Source organism: Mastigoproctus giganteus, chromosome 5 (genome assembly GCF_048544385.1).
Source record: "Mastigoproctus giganteus isolate SK-2022 chromosome 5, ASM4854438v1, whole genome shotgun sequence".
Lineage (NCBI taxonomy): Eukaryota > Metazoa > Arthropoda > Arachnida > Uropygi > Thelyphonidae > Mastigoproctus > Mastigoproctus giganteus.
Genome location: NC_143579.1, coordinates 137,106,399 through 137,131,148, shown reverse-complemented (window position 1 = coordinate 137,131,148; position 24,750 = coordinate 137,106,399). Strand labels below are relative to the sequence as shown.

Below are 24,750 nucleotides of genomic sequence, written 5' to 3'. Positions count from 1 at the left end.
ACTACTAGTGTTTCACCGAACCTTTCAATTGAATTAGTCCATAAATTGGTAACATAAGCCAGAATATCACCAGTGGATCGACACTGACGGAATCCATACTGGCGATCGTTGATCAGACGGAAGGTTTCTGGGTAGTTTAAGAGTTGGAGGTTAATTGATTTCTCCATTACTTAAGAAAGTAGAAGTAATTGCAATGGGACGATAATTGGATGGGATGGATTTGTCACCCTTTTTAGGAACTGGCTGGATATGAGCAAATTTCCAAGCAGAAGGAAAAACACCTTTGAAATAAAGTGAAAAAGCCGGCAAAAAATAGGAGCAAGTTCAGGAGCACAGGTTTTGAGAACAAGTGGAGAAATACCATCGGGACCTGGAGCTTTCTTAGCATCAAGATTCGTCAAAATCATTCTGACATCCTTTGGACGGAAGACAACAGAAGGCATTGAATGGAGCGTGTTGCGAATGGAGGGAGGTGTTTTTCCAAGATCATTAATATATGAGTTGGAAGAAAAATGGGATGCTAGCAGGTCAGCTTTATCCTTGGCTGAAGTGACAACAGAACCATCTGGTTTGAATAGAGGTGGGAGCAGAGATGGGCAAAAGTTGCGGCCAATAGCTTTGGCAGGAGACCAGAATGTTCGGCTACCATTAGGGCAAGAAGCAAGTTTTCTACTCTGAGCCTCTTAAAACTCTAGTTTGGACTGATTAATAACTGCTTTACAATTCTGCGAGCTTTGGTGTAGGCAGAAAATGAAGCTGAAGAATTAGAAACAAGCCAATTACAATATACAACATTCTTCTCTTGAACAGCCTTAGCACATTTATTGGAAAACCAAGGTTTATTTAAAGGACGAGATTTTAAAGTGGAGTGCAGGATAAAGGATTCCATTCCTGCAAGAATAATTTCACTGAAACGATCTGAGCAAACGATGACATCAAAAGTTTTGAAACAGTAATCTGACCAAGGAAAAAGAAGAAAAATCTCGCAGGTCATCCCATTTTGCATTCTTGTAGTGCCAAACAACATATAAAGGCTCCATTGGAGAAGAGACAATCACCAGGTTGTGATCTGAAGTGCCTAAAGGACCTCTCAATTCGTCCGTGTGTTTAGAAGGGTTGTTTGTGAGAAAAAGATCAAGCGTATTGGCTGTATTAAGATTGTCCGGTATTCTTGTAAGTAAATGAACAATCTGTGCGAGGTCATTAGTAATTGCAAAAGCCTCAGCATCTCTACCAGCTGGGTCGGTGTGACTGGAAAACGGAAGCCAGCTGGAGCTGTGAACATTAAAAATAAAAATCACGAAGGAAAATTACCTCACTGTTACGAAAGTTGGACTGGAGAGAGTCAAGTTGCAAAGAGAGGAAGTCAAAGAGCTCCAAGTGATTAGTGGATTTGGGAGAATGGTAGAGATAACAGATGAATTTGACACAATGAGGTAGTGATTTTAAACCAGAGAAAATTGAAGAGACGAGATTCCAAATTATCAAGTCTTTGACAGGGAATATCAGAACGGACATATGCACAAGTACCACCTTTGAGGCGAAAGGAATTATACAGCGAATAATTTGGGCATCTGAGATGAGTAGTAGTTGAATCAACCGATTACTGAGATTCTGTCAGAAAAAGTACATGGGGTTTGACAGACTGCAAGTGGAAATGGACATTGTTGAGATTAGAATTGAGACCACTTATATTTGTGAAATGAATTAGGAAGTGTTTGGGAGATTTAGATCTTTTCGCAGATAAATTTGCTCTATTAGTTTGAGAATTCATGGTGTATCGAATAGTAAGAAAAAGTGAGTGGGACATGCCGTATGAAGTAATGAAATTTTTGGATATGGCGTACACATGGTAAGTATATGCCCAGATCCTTGACATACCGTGGCCTCGACAATGCTCCCCGCACACACACTACTCGGACTCCCTCCAGTCATTATCCGGCAGAGATGGGGACAATACAGTGACAGCAGATAGAATGGTCACGTGGCATACGTGATTTGTGCGCAAGTGGCAAACTGTTTGCAGAGGTTATGTACTACTAGGACGTCCAAGTCCTTTTTTTCAGAACAGCGATGCTGGTCTTTGGGTCCTCCAATATAGTCTGGATGACTCGAGTGTCCATTGAGAAGCCGGTGATTTTGAATGAGTAGTTGGTTTGGATTTTAACATCGAAGGGTTCCTGGATTGCAGTCATATCTACTGCGTGCAACTCTGCAGCCAGGCGAATCTCATCAGCAGTGGCTCGAGACGTCTGCCCATTGATTTGTATGACTTTGAGGCATTAGCGGCCCAATATGACCGTGTCCATAGTGTACCTTGGAGTGGAAGGAGTATTCCCAGGAGACCGTGCCTCTAGATCTAGTAGGAATGAAATTGAGGCTATTCATCAGTGTGTCTTAGTTATGACTTCTAGAGCCCTCTGATATTCCGGGCATGCTGTATCCCAGACTGAGTGGTTATGGGGCTGCGCTGCCTCTTGTAATTGACACAGCTGACCGCCTCCTCACGGTGTGAACACAGCGTGTACACGGCCGCTTTTGGCGCAGTGACCACAAGATTCGGAATTATGGGAATAGCTCTGGGAACGGTTGCAATGTAAGAAAAATGTCCTCCATTCAGAGGATGATGCTGCTGAAGATGGCTCTAGTTGTAGAACTGTTTCCACTGATGCGCTACATATTGTCACAAGGAAAATGCCAATTGATCTCTTTCTGATTTGCAGAGTAATGACCTTCAACATTTGGCATGGAACTCCTTTTATTATTCGTGAGCTTGATTTGGGTAATGATCCTAAGAATGAGGCCAAGAGAAATTTGGATATGTTTAATGACTCTGGAATCATAGATGGGCTAACTGAAATAAATGTGAAATTACTCGTAGGTTCTTTTCCTTTGTTGTTAATGTTCCACCAGAAAAATGGTTAGTACTTAATCTACAAACTGTTTTTATTAACCGATCATGGCTCATTTTTAGCAAAGCTGAATCAGCTGGGTGTTTCGGAAAGGATCGCAGTTTCACTGCACGGCTCTGGAGATATGGAGTCATGGTTTATATTATTGTCATGAGTACTCGGATCTCAGAAACAAAATTTTATTTGCTAGTCCAAATCTTGCTCACCTGACTGAGGGGAATGAGGCTTAAAAAAATAAGACTGAAGAAGGTTTTCAGGCTTTTCAAAAATTTTCCAAGAAATTATTCCAGAGAAGATCAGTGCTGCTTTAACTTGCGGAAAGAACAGTAGAAGGCTTATAAACTATTGACATACATGTATATTCTGTGTGACAGTTTAAGATGCTGAAATAAACTCTGTAATTGATCTTGTAGTTAATGATCATAATGTTCCTTTGTAAACAGGATAATCTTATTGGGCAGTTTATGTAGTTACTTGCGATACTGGTATTTGTCTTCACCTCATGTTGACTTCGTAAGATCAATGGCTCTTGTGTCACGTTTTGTCTTATTTATGTCATATGGCTCATTGTCATGTCTCGTGGTTCCTAGTGCCACAATTTATATTTCTGACCAATTCTAATATGTGATGTGATTTTTTTTTTTTTTTTTTGTGTGGGCATATTATATGTTCATTTCACTTTATCACATTATACTCTAATTCATATGACTTTCAATCTGTATATCATCTATATATGTATGTTACTTTATATAGCGGATTTTCCAGTTTCTGGCTAGGGGCCGCTTGTTAATACCAAAAATAAATAAATAAATAAAATAATAATAATAAATAAATAAATAAATATTGTGAACAGACAATCAGTGGGCATTGCAGCCTAAATAAATTCGATCTGAAGAGAGGATGTACTTAAAGATTCGCAGAATGAAGCCGATTACTCTGTTCAGTAGCACTAGACTTAGATTTCGTACTGAATATAAAGGTAATCTCCGTCTTCACTTCATCCTAAGAAAGCCATAGTCTACCTGATTCTTACGGTACTAGGTCTTCTGTACCTCATCGTTTTTCAGTTCCTTAGGTGTGTCATATACTAGGATGAGTGGATTAGATTTCTTTGGTAGAGCTATAGCGATCATAGCTGTGGACAGAGCAACTGGCTGAGATGTACTTCAGGTCCTCTTGAGTAGCTGAGATGTACTTCAGGTCCTCTTGGGTAGCTCCAGCAGCGCTCATTTAATTCTGATTGGTCGGAGGAACTTCATTAGGTTCTTATATTGCCTTCTGATGTTCTGTTGTGATGTGATGTTGGTGTTCTGTACCAACTCATTCACCTCGATGCTTGTTCTTAATTCCAAGTTCGAGGACACGAAATATTCCTACCAAGAATAGAATTGATATCCATTGACCCAATTTTACACTTCATCTTCAGAAGAAGTTTCCTTTTCGCCTTGCTTTTGCAATTACTATCAACAAGTCCCAAGGGCAAACATTCGAAAAGTTGGGAATCTACCTGTCCCTATGTGACCTGATAGGAATAGCTAGCTCTATACCGCATTCAGTAGCGCCAGTTATGCGGCTGACGCCAAAATCAAAATAGATCTCACTATTGGGCAGGGGCAGTTTCAGAACAATGAAGGATTTTACACAAAATATTTTATACAATGAACCAGGATCTGAATGCACAACGGTTAAAAGCTGTAGCGGTTGAGCTGAGAATAGCATACAATCGTGAACGGGTTGATCTGGCGTGCAGTCAAGAACCTTAATGTAAAACGCATGGGGTTCTCTGTGTCAACAAAAATTGTCGTGCAACGAGCATTACCTGATCCTTATGAAGTTATGCTCGATAACTTCATAAGGATCAGGTATATACAGGATATCTACGTTTTTCTCATCAGCTTTTTTGGTTAGCTGTACAGCAACTGCCTCGGATCTTTGGGCGTTTAGCTGCACGAATTGTATTCGGGTGTTGTATTGTTTATGGCGTGCTGCCATAATCCACTCTTAGTTGGTACATTCTCTTTGCTTTGGTATACACGGCGCACCTGTTGTTCCTGATCTAGTGGTGGTCTGCTTGTATTTGTTGTGACTTGCAGTTTGCACATGTTGGAGAAATTTCTTTGTTGGGGCATTCCTCGAATTCGTGGCCCTTCTCAGCGCAGTGGCCACAAGTAGGTACGGTTTGGGTGCAGGTATACGTAGTGTCCGAAACGCCCACACCTAAAGCACGTGGTGTGGTCACGTGCCCATTGTATCGATGATTGTCCCAATTTATAAATACCCTATTGAGTTGGTTTATGGTCCTCCATGCTGCCGGCGAGAGCTCCACCACCCAGTTTGTGGCAGTGCCTGATCTGGATTTCGCTTGGTACCTATGTACCAAGGGCCTGCATTTTCGTGTTTGCTATTATGTTTTAGTTATCTTCTTTAGTTAGGGTTTCTATTATAACGCCAGTGTTTCTTGTTTTGCGGAGCGATATAATTCTTGTTGTTTTGAGAACTTCTGCCAGTTTTGTTATTAGTGTTTTTCATTGCCTCGCTAGTGGCGTGCTCTTCCTTGGAGGTTGGTCAGAGGACGACCAGGTTTGGAGTTGGCAGTAGTGTTTTTCGTTTGGTTGTCGCTGCAGGTGGTTCCTGTGTATTGGTCCTCAGCGCTTGGCATATATGGGAGCGCGCTGTGGAATTTGGTTTGCCCCACATTCAATGTATGCTTGTAGACGTGTGGTAGTTCTTTTTCATTCAAGATGCAGATGCACTAGGTATTGTTTCAATTTTGTGGAAGATGGCGACTATTTGGGCTCTGAGGCCAGAGGATACTCTACTTGGGTTTTCCTTGAATGAGTTTTCAAGGGCCGTATTAAGGAAGAGGGACTTTTGGTAGACGGTACACTCTGGCAGGGCAGGATCCAGTGGTGGGTCCTGCTGTTTATCTTCGCTCTGTTCCTTCTGTGAACATGTAGTGTCCAGTTGCTCTTTCGCCTCTTTCTGGGATTGCGTTTCTCGTTCCAGTTTAGAAACCGTCCTTCTTATATTCATCCGCTTGGTCTGGGGTCCCCGGTCGGGTGTCCTCCATGTCATCCTGTTGTTCTGTAATTGTATGAACGTCCTCATATTCATAATAATTACACAATACACCAACCGATGTTATAAATTGTGTTTATTAAAATAATTTTGTAAATAAAATAAAATTCTGATAAAAACTGACTGTACAATATAATATGAATTTAAACTGCAAGGAAATATTTACAATAAAACAATGTAGATGAAACACAGGATGATAAAAGCGGTAAAATACAGTAGCTTTCAGAGGCATCCGCCTCCTTTTTCAACAGTCAGGCTTATTGTACGGCATATCCTTAAATATCAGCAGGCTCACGGTTCTCAGCACGTGGTTCCACAAGTGCATGGGCAGCGCCACCCTCTATGTGCACTGGAACCGGAAATTGCTCGGGATCGTGCTAGGCGGAACCGCTCATCCCGTCCAAGAACCACTGCCTCGAAGAGGGGATGAATGCGGATTCCCCTGTCTCTATTAATGGTATTGCTCTCAGAGGAACAAATCCGCAAGCTCTCGAGCCACGTGCGGTCCCAAAATCTATGTGCCCGGTCGACGATAACAGCTTCGTCTGGGGGGATTTGATGGTGCTTCTACCACAGCAGATCTTCCATAATCCGCGGTCGTTAACGCGTTCATATGCTCCCCAATACGATCTTTGAACCGCCGTTTCGTTTCACCAACATAACATTCCCCACAATCCGGGCATCTAATCTCATACACGACCCCACTTGTAAATTCTCTTGGTACGGGGTCCTTAACCTGTGACACTGTGTGCAACCTACGCCCTGGAAGCGTGTCTGACAATCGCACAATACATGAGCTATGTGTTCAGTTAGGCCCGGATAGTAGGGATGTATGCGGTGGCCACTGGTGTGAATGGTTCTCTTCGTTCGTGCTCACCACGGATGTATTTGTCTATGTTCTTCTGGGGGTAGCTGCATTTTCTGAGCTCCGCTGTGACACGTTTGATTTCTTCTTTTCTATCCTCGGAGGTGCTGCAATGGGACCCAGCCCAATCCAACAATGCCCTGATAACACTAATCTTGTGATGGTTGGTTTATGCCGTATTATAATGCGTGTATTGGCCCCGGTACATAGGCTTTCTATATACACTAGTTTTTAGCCTAGGGCCTTCCCTATGCACCAACACATCAAGGAAAGGGAGGGTACCCTCTATCGTCGACCGGACACATACATTTTGGGACCGCAAGTGGCTCGAGAGCTTGCGGATTTGTTCCTCTCAGAGCAATACCATTAATAGAGACAGGGGAATCCGCATTCATCCCCTCTTCGAGCCAGTGGTTCTTGGACGGGACGAGTGGTTCCGCCTGGCACTCTTCTGAGCCATTTCCGGTTCCAGTGCACATGGGGAGAGCGCTGCCCTTACTCTTGTGGAACCACGTGCTGAGAACCGTGAGCCTGCTGATATTTAAGGATGTGCCTTACAATAAGCCTCACTGTTGAAAAAGGACGCGGATGCCTCTGAAAGCTACGGTATTTTAGCGCTTTTATCAACCTATGTTTCATCTACATTGTTTTATTGTAAATATTTCCTTGCAGTTTAAATTCATATTATATTGTACAGTCAGTTTTTATCAGAATTTTATTTTATTTTATTTACAACATTATTTTAATAAACACTATTTATAACATTGGTTGGTGTATTATGTAATTATTATGAATATGAATATTCCCAACCCCAGAGGGCTATTTGAAGGTGAAAGTCCTCATACTGGTTTGATTGCTAGGAGTCCTTGCTTTTATTTGATTTCCCTTCCATCCCAACACCGTTCGGATAAACGGAGCTCTTCGGTTTAGCGGGAAATTGATAGTAGGGTTTGTTAAGGTTTAAGATTTGCTGGCAATTAATGTCAGCCACAAGTTCGTAGCCAAATTAGGTGGCTACTACTGGGCCGTTAAAGTTTTTGGCTAAAACCCAGTCCCTTTGGGGGGGGGGAGGAAGAAGAGTCCCTAGAAGAGCAGAATCACTTCCCTAAAGGGTATCTGAAGGCAGCGAAGAGGCTGGTGAGGTTGATAAAATTGATAGGCCCACAGGGAAGAAGATAGCACATCGTCATTGAAAGTTTATGGCAGATGGGGGGAAGACAACGTCGTCATTTCATGGCAGTTTATACGTTTATATCGCCGAAAATTGGGACTTTTTCTTAGTCCAAGGTTACTGACCGTTCGGTAGCACCCCAGTCAAAGTGCAGACTTCAGCGCGTCAACCGCGTTGTACCGGCGCACTTCCCTATGTCCCCGTTGTGAGCTGCACGGTGACCATGCGGTCTCACAAACAAAGGAAAAATCACTGAAATCTGTTAAAAACCCCAAGAATTTCACAAAACTCTGCTCGCCACAATTTTCCACATTTTGAAATCTTGCTGTGTGCAGAAAACTTTAGCTGTAGACTGGAAGTAACACACATTTTAAGACTAAAAATCAGGAACTCCAATTATCGTGTCTCCACATAATGGTGGCCATATTGGTGATCATCTAAGGGTGTCACTGGTTCCTACAACATGATGCTACAACAAAATGCTTAATTTGTCGATCATTAGATTTCGGCCTCACCTGCCTTGTGCCGCAGACTACAGCTGTGTGATGCGGCAGCTGCTAGACAATGCTATGTGAACTCTCCACGGAGTGATATTTAAGTTGGTATGTATATAAAACAGCCCAGGAGATGGTGAATGCGTTGCACGTGACCCTGTTCATCCATCGCATTACCCAGTACTCGACTACGAGGAATCTGTTTAGGTACGACGTCTGCGCAGAATCCCAGATTGGTGATGCATATAGTGCGATAGGTTGTAGGCACCGCTGGACGTATCCTCCGACTACAACGACGTTGAGTAATCCCGTCAACTCTTGTCGAATTGCCCACATCGCCAAGAAAGTCTTCGTTTTCGTGGTCGAAAAATGGTTCTGAAAAGTGAGGCCCTCGTTCCAGGTCAAGCGGAGGTCGGTGTGAGACTTCACTTTCCTTATCTGCACTCCGTTGTGATAAGCTGTGATGTCATTTTTGATTCTCTTTTTTGTAAATGTGATTTGGGCTGATTTAGATATGTTTACCTTATGTTATGTTATGTTTAGTACCCGAAAAAAGAGGCGCTTCCGTAGCTCGGAAAGGAGCAGCAGTGCATAGCACACGCTTCTTGAATAAACCGGGGTTCGAGCCCGTCACCACCAAATACGGAGGATGTGGAAAGGTCAGGGAATGACCACCGCATATCCCGGAGCAATATGGCCTTAGTTGCTAATGCTCCTAAAAACCAAATAACTAACTAACCCGAAAAAAGAACACAAACGGACGTCAGAACCACTAGAGGAACAAACAAACACAGGTTTAATTTTTCAGCTTTTCAAGAACAGGTGAAATTTGTAAATACAGTATTATCTGTGTCTGTGTGATTCTTTAGTATTATAGTCATTTCACCACTGCTGCTCTTTCAAGGCAGAGTATTCGAGAAGGACAGGTGCTTGAAAGACCACCCTGAGTGGTCTTTCAAGTCTGAGTACTCGATGAAGATAGGTGATTCAGGTTGTGCATTTAATCACAGATTGGTCTTTTAAGTTTGTGTAATCGACGGGTCCATTGGAAACGTCAACCTCTAAGCATATCTTAGCGCTTATGAAGATGACGCATTTGCAACAGATCTATTTTCATTTTCTGACTACAATTTACTGATGAGAATACTTCCCGGTCTGGCTGAAATTTACTTTGGAGAATACTTGCATGGTGTGGAATTCAGCTTTCCGGGTTATATTTCATTTGTTAAAAAGACTTTTTTTTCATCTCAGACTCAACATTACATCGAAATTGTACTGACGGAAATTGCACTAGCTGCTTTCCGTAGCAGGGACTCCAAATTCATTTTATATGAACTGCAGTGATTCAATGTCTTGTAATGGTGCGGGAAAATAAAGCGCAGAACTTCAATATAATAATAATAAGATTCTGTATTAACATAAATTTTATACAATAGTGATTCCTTACACAAAAAGCCAGAGGAGTCTTACAATTCATTGTTTATACAAGTGATTTTGTTTTATAATATAAAAAAATGGTAGAAAATAATAATAAATAACTAAATAATAATTAATATATAAAAACAAAGGTAATAATCAAAATGTAAAAATGAAGTAGTAATTATCACGAAAAAGGACTACAAGTTGAGTAGAACATGAAATGACATCGGCTAACTAAGATTGGCACTTACATAAATGTCCTTTACAAACAGCAAGATAGGACAAGATGCCATTGCGACATGCCTTGTCTATAGTCCACAGGTCGATGTCGATGTTGAGTGTCCAGAGTCACATTAGGGAAGTGTCTCTTAATTCTGTAACCGCTGGAACCTTGAGCACAAGGAGTGGGTACTACGGAGATGTCTGCCTGGCAAACGCCAACCAACCGTGTTCCAGATGTTGATGTGATCCTGCTTAGCTGAGCACAGATGAAGGAATGACTTTATTTTTAGCACATGGGAACTGTGGGCGTGTATTGTAGGTTGGAGCAGAGTGCAGACTTAGATGTCGTGTAGATCTGGTGCGACCATAAGTTGGCCCACTTCAGCACCCAGAATTCGAGGCGCCACAGTTTCCTGAGGCTGGTGGGTGGTGCCGCCGACCAAACTTCTACGGCATAGGAGAGCACACTACAGATTACGTTGCTATGTATTTCTTGATTATTGTGCGTTTTACACAGATCAATTTTCATACCCCAGAACGCTCTCAGAGCTTTGGAATACTGAGCTTGGATTTGTTTTTTATAGGTGAGGTTGGCTTCAAGGATTACTCCTATGAATTTGACACTGTCTGTGGGAGTCAGAACATTTCCTGCCAATTCCGGACGTAAAGAAGATGCAGTATCAGCAGAAGTCATCCGACTTGGCATAAAGATGATATAGTTTGACTTCTCTGGATTGACTGACAGGCCAAAAAATTTGGCATACTTACAGAATGTATTTAGGTAGCTGTTTATAGATTCAGAGGAGGTTTCTTTCTTGTGAATCACCAACATGGCGTTAGTGAAATCCATTCTCCTAGTCAACCTAGGCATGACCTCCTGGAAGCTCATTGTCCTCAAAAAAAAAAAATCTGTCAACGCTTACCAAGCTGCTAACTCACCATATTGATGCCCCATCAATAGAAGATATCGTTGCACTGAAAAGAGGAAGAAACAGAAGCCATCACCCACTTAGGATGAAGCTATCAAACTTGGACTCCCTAAAAGGAATGTTCCCATGTAACACCATTGAACACTTCAACACCTTCTCCATTGATCCGGTAAAGTTTGAAGTCAGTAAAACTTACAGAAGTCAAATTATAGACCAAATCTGGATTAAATCACCAGGATTGCTGTGAAAATTGAGCAGTTTTTATTAGAAATTTGATGATATGAACAATTAAATGGAATAAGGTAATGAATATAAATGTATGTTAGTTGCTGATTAAGAAATCAACCTATGTATTTAAATCTTCAATTGTCAAGATCTATGTTATTTCAAAGTGAATACAATTAGGCAAATGTATATATCTATTTAATAGTTATTATTATACAATAATTATATTGTAAAGATCTGAAAATTTGTACAAAAGTGTATAATGTATATTTTAAAATTTCTGTACACCCTCCTAGCCCACTTGCTGTACAGGGGGTGAACCTTGTGTTAATAAACTGATAGTAAGTAAGTAAAAATATCATCAGCATACGATAGGAAAACTGGAATTTGATCCATTTGTGGAACGAATATTGCTTCAAATAGCAAGGCTGAGAGAGACCGCCTTGTGGGATCCCTACTTCGACGCTTTTAGAGACTGTAATGCCATTGCCTGTGAAGGCGCCTCCATAGCCAGGTGGCTATGGAGGCGCCTTCTTGATTAGACCAGGATTCGAGTCCGTGACCACCAAATACGGAAAATTATGATAATCTTCAAGCTGGCTCAGACATTCCCTTAGCGAGATATTTTCTGAATGCAGTCTTCTTAGAATGCCTTCAATAGTTTCAAGTTTCTCAGTGTTACACCCGCAAAAAGCGCAGCTGACTAAAGTCTGATTCCGTTTGAGAACAATTATCAGTAATCCCAGGCAAAAGCTTGCTGTTCGTAGCCGGTTCACTGAGAGTGGAATTGTTGTGTGGTGACGTAGTTAACATCATTCAGCATTCCAGAGGGAGAGACTGTGGGGGAGGGAGGTAAGTGCGCTGAGGGATCAGCCGATATGTCAGCTATATCTGACGAATCCCTATTTTGCTTTCGGCAGTGTGCACATCTCGATTTTGATTTCCTGACTCGCGCAGTCCGTTTTAGATCTTTTATGCCACTACAAAAATTGCAAAAAAGAAGCTGGCATGATGATGAACATTTTATTAGGCAGTCGGAAAGTTTTTTTGAAGCTCGAGCAGGGTTGCATATTTTTCAACGACATTGTACGCAAAATTCACTAAACAGTAGAGGGAGAGATATGGCAAGTTTGTTAATCAAGTAAAAGCAGAGTACTTACTGTCAAGGAATGTTCCTTCAGGCTAGGATTAAGTCAGGTGGTGAGGAGCTGACCGCTTACCTTTCGCAGTATGTGGGTTCCAACGGGTAAAGGAATACACACTGTACTCACAATGGCGAACAACAAGGTCCGATTCAACTTTAGCAATACTGCCAGGAAATCCGAAATTATTGGACGAATTAGTGGCAAAAAGCACTTCGATACCCACTCATCAAAAACTGTGAATATAGACCTAAGACATTAGATGAAAATTAAGATGGTTACACTAGTTTAAGAAACTAAAACAATTGAAGTACGCGGAGCGTGTAAATCACCGAACCCGAAAAATCACGCGCACGCGTCTTATATCTTGTAATGGAGAGGGAATTAGTGCTGTAAGTCTGCAAATATCTGTACAGTATTATGATTAGTGATGGAGATGCCAGGAAAGCTGTCTTGCGACCGCTAGTACAATAAATAATAATAAGAAAATGCAAGTTTTGCTAGAGGGGCTCTGTTATGGCGTTTAAATAGTAAAGACGTAATTTTGTGCTGCGTTTTTATCTGAAAATTTATTATTAGCTATATGGTGCAAGGAAGCCTGAGGCTCATGCTGCACCAGCCATTGGTAATAGATTCTTAAAAAGCAAGACGGACTTATGGATATGATAAAGGGAAACATTGTTGGTGGTCACTTAAAGAATCACATGTCGGCTTTGCATACACACTTCAATTGCTTGACAAAACTAAATGGTTAATCGTAACGTGTGTTTTGGTTTGTTTTTGGAAATTTAAGGAGAGTCAAAAACCACACTTGATAATGCTAAAATATAGTTTTATTCTTGAGGTAACATCGAAAATAACCTAAAATGCCAACCTTAATGTTGGTAATTTTCACTTCAATTCATTTAAACAAGCATACTTGATGTCGCTTAATATACACTTGATATACTGTTGTTGTTGTTGTGACAGCTAAAACGTCGAACTTAAAGTTGGCAATTTTCTCATTAACATCTTGTGCTAACAACTAAAACGGCAAAAATACAATCTTAAAGAAAAACTAACTTCAGTCATTAAGAAATAGTTTTGCGAAAAAAGAATACAAACGGACATCAGAACCAATAGAGGAACAAACAAACAGGTTTAATTTTTCAGCTTTTCAAGAACGGGTGGAGTTTGTAAATATTCTCTGTGTCCGTGTGATTCTTTAGTATTATAGAGAAAAATAACCTTTTAAGTGTTTAACAACTGTTTAATCTTAAATTTTACTTTTGAATAGATTTTACACACGTAAATTCAAAATAAATCCCCACTCGCTTGTTTTTTCCCATGAGAATTGCAACAGGAAAACGATTGTTTGACGTTTTTAGATTTTCAAAAAGGTCCTTCTCACAGTCCTTCTTTGAGAGAGTGGTACCATTCATAACAAGATTTTGTGTTCAATTCCAACCTACACTTATACACTAGGAATCTGATTATGGCTTTCTGAATATGTTTCAGTTTTATAAGAATTTTGGTGTGAGGATTCCAGATCTGTGAGGCATATTCTAGAATTGGGATAACTATCATTATGCAAGCTGTTTTTATGAGCTGTATATTGGTAAATTCGAAGCGGATTCTTTTAATCAGTCCAAGGGATTTGGAGGCCTTTGCTGTAGTCTTATTTACATGTGTGTTGAAGTTTCCCTTGGCAGAAAACCATACCCCCAAATCTGAAACCTTTTGCTCTCTCATTATCTCATGATTATTGGTTTTATAGGGATAATTAATCTTGTGTTTTTTATGATAGTTTGCAATAGAGATGGTGCAGCATTTTTCTAAGTTTAGTTTTAAGCCATTGTTTGTAATCCATCGGGTGATAGTGTCTAATCCATTTTCCAGTATTTCACAGTCTTGTGTTGATTTGATGGTTTTTTATTTTCAAGTAATCTGCATATGAGAGCACTTTGATGTCTACATGTTGCATACAATTTGTATGTCATTAATATATATTGCAAAATATAGTGGTCCAAGAGGAGAACCCTGTGGGACTCCCTTTATATAGGAAAAGTGGAGGAGTAACTTCCTTTAAAAAGAACGCTGCTTTTCCTGTTGTAAAAAAGTTTAACATAAGAGATAAAGCATTACTTGATATACCTATGTGCTTTAATTTGAGGCAAAGCAAACTGTGTGGACCGGATCAAAGGCATTTTGTAGGTCCAGATATAAAATGTCTGATTGTAATTATCAAGGCTATGCTTGATGTCATGTTCTATGGAGAGTAGGTTGATCACTGTTGACTTGCCCATAAAGAAGCCATGATGAATGTGGCTGAATTTGATTTTCATAAAGCAGCAGAGCTAAGAGTATAAGATGTTCTCAATGATCTTGCTTAGGGGGTTAGCTTTGTGTATGGGTCGAAAGGAGGCAGGGCTGTCTTTTGCACCCTTTCTAAAAAGTGGAGTAATGGTGGTTTCCTTTAATCTTGCACGGAGTGATCCCTTTTTGAAAATGGAATTTATCAGATGTAGACGTTGTTGTTGCAGGACGACAAAGCAGTGTTTCCAGAGGGCCATAGGAAGTGTCAGTGTTTGTATCATAGCTTAATTTTAATTTATTAAGGGTATTCAATAAAATTTTTGAATTGACTTCAAGTTGTGTCAGGAGGCTAATTTCATCAAAATTAGCCCCAGCGTTTGATACGAACTGCAGTAGTGAGCTGTAAATATTTGCAGGTGTGCTCAATGAAATTTGCGAAGTTTGGAGTGCCTTGTTAACTTTACGAAATTGATCTAGCAAATGTGTCCAAAGGTGAAGCATGAAAATGAATTCAAATTCTTCCATTTTCTGCAGAACATTTTCAGCCTGTCGTCTAGTATCTCCTTTTTCAGTTTCATCACTGTAAATATGACTGAGGGCTTCAACAATGTTAGCATAACTTTCGCTAATAGCTGCAGTAAATAAATAAATAAATAAATTTTCTGTTTATACTCCGGCACGACAACCAAGTCAGTAGCTTTCGCGTGAGCCAAAGCTACTGCAGCTATTAGAGAAAGTTGTAGCGCTGAGATCATCTGCTTTGTTTCCCAAGTCTTTAAGTCGGTAATGAGCTTGAACTGCTTCTTTTGGTTTAACCATCTCGTAGCATGTTCCTTCAGCGCCATGTGTTAATTCTTTGGCTGTAGGTCCTGTCACTTCATTTCACTTTCTCCAGAAGTTCTGTACTTGTAGTGGTAGTTACTGACAACAGTGCTCCTTGAAGTTCTTGGGAGGCTGTGTTCTATATATAAACTGGTTTTTCTTCAGTTTGCTCAGACTGCTCAGTGTAGTCTACTTGATTTTCTTCTGTTTGTAAACACGAATGTTCTGTATGTGAGGGACTGTGTAGGGCTGTTTCTGCCTGCTGTACAGAGCCATATGACGTGATTGGCTTTAAACGCTTGAGTATTTCTTTTTTTGTCGCTTTCGTTTACTAGCATCACTTTCATATCGCTTAGTCATTATTATTTCCAAAAAAAGTCAAAATTAGATATTATTGTGATTCATAATGATATAAAAGAATCCTCATTTGTTCTCAAAGCGCACGCTATAATGATAGACAGTGATCTGAACACTTGTATTGCTTCATAGCTGACTTTATGATTTGTTTCTGAGTAGCTTTAAGCCTCCACGAACGCGACAGAGGATTAGGGATTGACGTAGAGGTCAAGCAAATACGCACAAGACATCCTGCATATTCCTCTTTCATACTCTCCTGCCCACTAAATAGTGAAGGACGGCTCTTGAATAGAAACATCTGGCCAGTAGGAACGCTAATGAAGGCATACATAGAAAGGGCTGGGAGGCCCACAATTAGGAACAGCACAGCGAACCTACGAAGAGCCCAATAGCAATCAACAGCCAATTTAACTCACGCAAAACAATCGAACCAGATTATTATCTTCTTGCAAAACGTAAGAAGCATATCGAATAAGCTGGACGCACTACAAACCTTACTACTCAAATCGGAGAATGATTGCATATGCTTAGTTGAAACATGGCTCCATAATAACAGATACCTGGACGCCCTTGCACACTCCTCCGGTTACAATTGCATCGCAAATGGAAGAGAGAGTAAAAGAGAAGGCAATGTAATGATTCTATTCAAGAAAGGATTCTCAGTAGTCAACGAACTCGAGGCGGAATCGAAAAATTTCTCGAGGCGCAATCGAAAAAAAAATTCGAAAAATCTGTAGCTGTTACATCATCGATGTACTACATCGATGTCCAGAGTTCAACCATCACCAACCTCGTGGGGACACTGCTAAGGGTCCAGCAGGCACTAAACAGCAAGCAGCAGTTGGACGTAGTCTTTTTAGATGTGGCAGCCGCGTATGATAACATATCCATCCCAGCTCTCATAGTCATTCTGTGGGACTACTTTCTCATTACAGGAAATGCCCTCCATTTATTAAAGAGCACTCTTCGGCGCAGACAAATTACGGTGACAAACGAAAACATGTGCGCAACGTATGAGGTTGATAAAGGTATCCCGCAAGGCGGAGTCTTGTCAGCCACAATTTTTGCCATAGCCCTTTTGAACCCTTCTTAGCCCAGAACAAGAAGCACTTCATCACATACTCCGATGATATAAAATTTTTTATTGCCTCAGAAATCAGCTGACTACCACAACCAAGTGGCTAATACTAAAATAAAAGAACTTCAAGAGTATCTAGAATGTATCGGGCTGCAGTTGAATGAAAAAAAAACGGCACGAATGACTTTCACAAATAAAATAAAGCCAAACAAAATGGAAATATTTGTGACCGGCATCCTCGTCCAAAAGGGGCGCAGTCACACGTTGATCTTGGCGCCTCCGTAGCCAGGTGGGCAGGAGCAGCAATGCGTAGCACGTGTTTCTTGATTAGACCGGGGTTCGAGCCCGTGAGCCACCAAATACGGAGGATGCGGATAGGTCAGGGAATGACCGCCGCATATCCCCGGAGCAATATGGCCTTAGTTGCTAATGCTCCTAAAAACCTAACAATAACACGTTGATCTTGGACTCAAGTGGGACGAAGGCCTGACCTTCCGCCCGCACTTCGCATAAATCCGTAACAGAACATACGCGGCACTTTGGGCAACCAGGCAGGAGCTCACCGGTATTAGAGCCCCCGGCCTGATGAAGCAATACATCAAAAGATGTGTTACTCCTATTCCCCTATACGCGGCACAAATCTGGTCTTCAGCTCCCGAAAGTAGTATCAAAGCCTTCCTAGGACTCGAATACTGGCTCTTGAGATGGCTGAACAGAATTTCAGCTAAGCCTTTTACCATCTCAAGAGCTATACTATACTTCAATTTAGAGGTCACACCCTGGAGACAAATAATCACGTCCAGAAACATAATGACCCTCACTCAGCTTTTAACGGGACGACTGGATGCACCGAAAGCCCGAGAATGGATAATAATACCCGGCGAAAAACCAAGACGAGTTGCAGATAAGGAACCGCAACTCAAAGCGGCATTTACGCAGTTGGATAGCCTCGGAAGATTCTTTCTAGCAAACACCATCCAACTATTCAACAACCTCAATATCAATCCTGGAAAGCTCTGCAATTGCAAATCCTACAGAAAGGAAGTTCTCAGAAACTCTTACTTCCAAATACAGATGTAAGGATACAGTTTAAGCACCTTGTCCGGCCAGGCACGAGCCACTGGGCTTTAGGAAACCCGACCTCATCAAGAAATAGGTGTCAGGATTGTCCTACCTAACCCACTCTAATCCCCAAAGAAGAAGACGACTGCTGGAAAATTGAACTTTCAGATTTTTATTTTACTGTATCGCGATCATTCCTGTTGTCATGTTGTTTCATATGCTGTACGTTGTTTGGCTGTAAATATTTGTATTTATGTAAATAGGGTGAAACTCCCACTTGTGTCTATTTAGGCAGAAGGTATGCTTCAATTGACACGGTTTATGTTCTTACCAGGTTACAGTAGTTAAGTAGTAAAAGCCTTTGCGATTAATTAATAACTGAAATATTTTATATTCCAGATAAAATGTACTTATAAATCACATATCATGTATTTTATAATTGTATGACATTTTGTAACATAGTTGTATATGTATGATCACCCCCTAGCCAGTGGCTGTAACCGGGTGTTCTCCTAAGAGAAATAAACTGATGATAATAATAAACAATAAGCACGCACTTGTGTAACTGTTATGCAGTTATAAGACTCGTACGTCACGTGTTTAATGTTACTAAGCAACTGGGCCTAGATAGTAAAATCAAGGATTCAAGGACGAGTGCGTTCGGCACTTCCATCGATGTGTTGCTGAATTTTGGATTTGTGCTTACACATTATTCTGGCCTAGGTACGCCCCTGATTTTTATCGTTACAAATGAAATAAAATTAATGGTAAATTTAATTTTTTTTTTGGCAGGAAGCCGAGGCCTTCTCCCCCCCATAAATTATTAGGACTGCAGTCCGTTCAGCCCAAATATAAATCCGGCACTGCTTACATCTCCCTAGAAATGTTAGAAGTGAATTTGGAAGGAGCCATGAAAATTGATACGGCGAATGTTTCATTCGATGAAGAGTCCTCGAAGCTCAGGTGTAAACGAAAAGCAAAAAATTCAAAAGCGACTGCCAGAAATACTCCAAATCGTTCAACACGTGGCGAGCGTAATACACAGCAGGATTTAATTCCTCGTTCTTTGATTCAAGAACGAGGTAAAGATTGTAGCAGCTCGAGATCACTCTTCTTCAAGCAGTATTTCCAAATGAGGACGTAAGTCAAATATCGGCCTGTAACAGCTGTCGTGGCTCTCTCAAGAAAAGTGATACCGGCTATATCGAAGTCAAATGGTTTTAAATATCATCCGATGCCACAGCACTTGCCGAAACTAGATTTGGTAACGGAACGTCTCATATCTCCGAGACTCCCATTCATGCAGAGTCGTTGCCTCCGGCATTCATACGGTCAATACAGAATCCTCGGACAAGTGATAAATGTTCGCCTAAAGAAGTTTCGCTTAACTTCCGCTATGCGAGCTTGGAACACAATTTTTTTTTTTTTTTGTCACTTTCTTTTGTCGAGAAAAAGCGCTTGCATAAGCGCTTCTTCTCGACAAAAGCGCACTGAAACGAATAAATGCTTATTCTTTATTTAAAAAAAATAAGCATTTATTCATTAGAAAATTTCTTTAAATTTTCTGATGTGTTCACTAGAAAATTCTAAAATGTCATTTATAGAAAACTCTCGCTGTTCTGCATTTCTGTGTCATTGTAAATTGTAGCGACTAATTACAATATGTAACTAGCCTAAGTGGTTTAATCACTTAGTTCTTTACATTTCCGAAAATTGGGCTAAGTTGTCTGTTATTTCGCTCTCCCATAGAATAATAAGTATCCCAATAAATAATAAATCAAAGGTATGAGAGCAAATAAAGCTCTAAATAAACCTGGGTGGTAAATAGTCAGAGACGTGATGGGATATATATCCCTGTTTTATAGACCAGGTATGGAATGTGAAAAGGCATTGATCTCTCAAACTATAAGGTTAACACGTTGAGTTGACTGTTGCACTACTATTAAAACTATTTCCTATAACGATAAGTATAACGTTCTTTGGTAGTGTGTGGTGCCTATACAGTATTTGGTGCTCTACTTGAGGTAAGCACCAAATATCATCTAGCAGCAGTGCCATCATTGAGTTCTCAGACACTGTACTATCATTTCACCTGGTAACGAACCAGCCCCATGAGGGTTGGCCCTAACACGCTAACATTATGCCTCTCTTTTTAGGAAGAATAAGGCAAATTCTCATAGTAGCTTAACAATTTAAGAACCCAATGCTTTTTTCATAAGACTTTCCACCGTTTTAATACCTGGTTTTATAACACTGGGATTTAAATCCTATCATAATTATTACTATATTATAATTATATTACTATTCAACAATTTTGAAGACTCTTAGCTTATGAATTCATAAAACACCATATGTGAGCTTTGTGGTTATTCAAAATCTCATTTGATAAATTTAATATGTATCACTTCTAGGTGTTGAATTTTCAAAGTTATTATTTTTATTTATTTATTTTTAATCTTAAAGGGATCAGTATTAAAGAGGGCAGTGAGTAGACCTGTAGATATCTGTAAGATATAAAGTCTCCAGCACGTATATTAATTCTCCAAGTACTGAAGAGTATTTATCCTGTGTTCGCGGATTAATTTGCAATAACTTTATAGTCTTTAGTAATCTCTGCATATATACAAACTTTTTGCTTCATAAGTTCATTATAAAAATTTTCATTTAATATTTCATTGAAATTGTGATTTTAAAAAGTTATCTAATAGCACTTTTTTATGTAGCTAGTGGTTGAGAACGACATCGAGGTGAGACTGGCAGGAGGTCAAAATCCCACTGAAGGAAGAGTAGAAGTAAGAGTTGGTCCAAATGGCTGGGGATTACTTTGCGGTGATGGATGGGGTATCATGGAAGCCAACGTCATCTGTAAGCAACTGGGTTACGGGCATGCTCGGACTGCAGTGCAGGTAAGCTTCATGAACTAAAAATTGTTATACTCGTATTAGTTAGTTTTGAAAATTTTTGTTTTCGGGAACGTCCGAAGCCAATTTCCAATCTACGAGAAGGCTGTGCCAGTGTGCCACAAGCTCTTCCCAAAGACTATGATTATTAAATTGTAATAATTCACCAAACTTAGCATATCCTACTACGGATTGTTTCAGCATGATTTCCATTGTAAAAAGTAAAATTATCATAACTACAACAGTTAAAGTAAAAACAAATATCAATTATAAAATCATTATATATGATTAATGTTAAGATGTTTTATGTTCTTAATGGATCACTCACGTGATTATCAGTTCTCCTAACCTAACACGAAATGTTCAATTAAATAACATTTTTAAATTCCGTCTAATTTCTCACACGGATAGGTACTGTAAAGACAAGATAATATACATTCGAATATATTCAAGAGAATATATTCGAAGATAATATCTTGTATTGGCAGCTAATTCAAAATACATTGTAATTAGCTGCCAATACAAGCTCTGGTCTAAAAGCGCATTTTGTGCATGTTCTTTTGTTATTGCAGAACATGGTAATGAACTATAGTTCTTTTGCTGAAAGAAGAACATGGCACAAATACACGTAATATCAAATGTATAGTGAGGCACACTATACAGTCTTTACACATTAACTTTGGTGTCCACCCGTATGCAAAATTTCATTAGAGGTTCCTTATAGGCCGTAATGTTTTTCACTGCCCATTTTAAAAAAGATGTGTACTAAATTTATCTTCAGTTTTTAAGAAAATAAAAAATAAAAATAAAGTGGGAGGAAGTTGAGTCCATACAGCCCAAATGTTTAGCAGCAACTAATCTGAAGGAAGTGTCACGTTTTCTTCGCCCATCACCTCCAGCCCTAAATGACCTTGCTTATCTTTCACAAAAGCTAATTGCAATTTTATCAAACACTATGCTTTCGAAATTGCAATTCTAACTTCATTCGAGATGATAGAGAAGATATCATTTTATCCAACATCACGCATGAGAATTTATCATCAGATTTAACACTGATAAATATTTACTGAATATTCAATAAACTTATTCAAGACACTCTGATCTTGGTTGGTCGCAACAGGGCAGTCTTTCAGAAATTGGAAGGATATCAAATCTTATGAATCGTTTGACGAATAACTTACTCTTTCAGCGACCTATTCACAACCCTAAATGTAAGCAACTAGCGGTTCCAGATGGGAGCAGTTTCGTGACAGAATATAGCACGATTCCTGTATGCTCCCGTTTGCCTACACTCAGTCACCGGCGTTCCATATAGCCCTCAAATCCATGCACCACTTTAAATAAAATAAATAAATTTTCTGTTTATACTCCGGGACGACCAAACGGTCAGAGGAGTTCACAAGATAGACTGAATACAAGAAACAGCACCATATTCAGCAGTCACGGGCTTGAACCCCGGTCACTCAAGGCACGTGTACTTATGCACCCGCGCGCCTGACCACTAGGCTACGGCGGCCTTCAAGCATAGCATGATCTGGTGTTGACCAGGAACAATCTTTGGATCTTCTTTCAACTTTATTTATTTCGTATGATGTGATCAATACACGAAGGAACCGGTTTTTTCTTGCTTCCTTCGTGTATCGTGGCCGGGATATCCAACCAACCGGTTGGTTCAGCACCATCGTGATATCCAGCCCGAGGCGGGAATCGAACCCGCGACCTTTGGGTTGCCAGGCAGGCACTTTACCTACCCAGCTAGCCCGGTCGGCTTCTTTCAACTGATATTGGCTTTTTATTTATTTTTCTTCGGTTTATACTTGTCGGTGAATTCACATTACTAATATCATCCCTAATTACACACGCATTGTTATATTTGTCATAATGCCTTTCAGTATAAGTTCACTCAATGTAATTTCTCCTATATATATTAATTATTCTCTGGCATTTTGTGCCGTTTTAGGGGGAAGCGTTGATTCAAATAATAAAACTGAAAGCAAGCATTATCCTTTGCTGCTTTCTTTGTCGAGCTCTGTTAGCAGTTTGTAATGGCGGTTACCGAATCTTGTAACTGAAACCTTCTATAAATATTGCTTGAGTGGCCTTGGTGCATTGGTAATTTTAGATATATTAAACGAGGATGGAAGCACTTTTAAACTTACCTGAGATCTAAATATCCATTTTCAGTTAAAGTATATACAGATGGAAATCAGACGTTTGTGGTATGGTTCTACCACTTCGTTAGTGAGAGCAAACAAATGGAAAAATATAATTGCTTTATAATTAGTTAATTAAATAAGTCTAAGGGTATCAATTAAAGTTAAATTCATACTTTTTTGATTAGATTTTTACTAAATATATTTTAACAATAGTTTCGGATTAATTTTAGTAACTTGAGAACATATAGTTAGGAGCTGTCGTTACTGCTTCACCGTCACATAGAGAAAAATGGCTACAAGTTTCAAAAGGAGTGATTTTGAGCAGCGAATTTTCAACATGTTTTTCCTTCTTAGTGGAATAGAAACGCATGAGCTGTTAAAACCAGATTCTATGCCTTTCAAAGGCATTCTTCGTAATGTTTAAAGCGGACCTCTTGTTCGTAGAATATTACCCTCGCTCTTCGTTCTTCATCTTCAAAAAAAAAAAATTATTCAATCGTTCGAAATCTGATCAATCAAGAGTGATCGGTGTTTAACTACCAGAGGAGTTATTAGGGATACCTGTTATTTCTTATGGGACATGTTAATCAATTTTAACACCTATTCTAGCTCACTATGACCATAGTTGCCGATGCGCCTAACAAATCCCCAAACAAACAAACAATAACACCCATTCGTCACCAGTAATGATAGAAAAAACAAGGTGCGAGTGAGCAGTTGACGAAGATCGTAAAATGTGAGAGCTCGCACTTTTCTGATCAGAGAAACAAAGTTCTGAACCGGAAACGAAGGTCCAGTCCTCTTAATTGAAGGTAGTCTTCTCCAAAGCCCAAAAAAGCAAGCCAAACTCAATTCTCAGTCAAATGTGAAGCTCATCGTGGACTTAGCTCCCCTTGATTTCCCCTATCCCCACCCCCAAGCTTAAAGCCCATTTGAACGGTCACAGATGTATACAGTATCAAGAAAACTACTAAAAGATCTATCCGAATAGCCGGTATGCTTCATTTCCTAAATATTGCTTCAGGCTCCGAAATTTTTATCATACAACGAGGTTTTAATCTCATTAACAGGTTGTGAGAATTTCTGTGCATCCAAATCGTATCCAGACCTTTCACTCTTCGGTCGCGAAGAACATAAATGGGCCTTTATCAAAACCTGATCTTTGTTTAATAACAGGCGTTAGTATCTTGATCACAACTACTTCTTACTTCCCTCCAATTAAGAAGATTCCTCAAATTGCTGAAAAATTTGAACGATGCTGACCATAGTGGAACCGAAGGTCTGAATTACATTATAACTAATATTTTACCAAACCTTATCTATAGAGACCCAATTTGGTAGCAGCTACGTGCAGGAGGAGGCTGCGCCCGACATTAACATTAGTTGAGGCATATGATGCAAGAAAGCAAGCTTATATAGCATCAGCCCCAAAAAAATAAAAAAAAAAAGAAACCTTCCCATTTCACCCATCCGTTCCTTCAAATGTTTGTTTAGTTCAGCCTTAAATTTAATTAAGCTGTGGGGGGTATTTTAATGTTAGTTATTTATAACGTATTTATTTATTTTTATTTACCTTATCTCACAGAAGATTACTACCCATATTTATATTTATTTAGATTTTTC

General features: G+C 39.8%; 1 protein-coding gene across 1 annotated transcript in view; it reads left to right on the top strand.

Annotated features, from left to right (window-relative positions):
- LOC150085724 (lysyl oxidase homolog 2-like) overlaps nt 1-24,750 on the top strand; it is a 286,714-nt gene that overhangs the window by 172,180 nt on the left and 89,784 nt on the right. Inside the window, exon 3 of the mRNA XM_090374205.1 lies at nt 20,795-20,977. Coding sequence (XP_090230331.1) covers nt 20,795-20,977 — 183 coding nt within the window. The remainder of the gene's footprint in view (nt 1-20,794; nt 20,978-24,750) is intronic.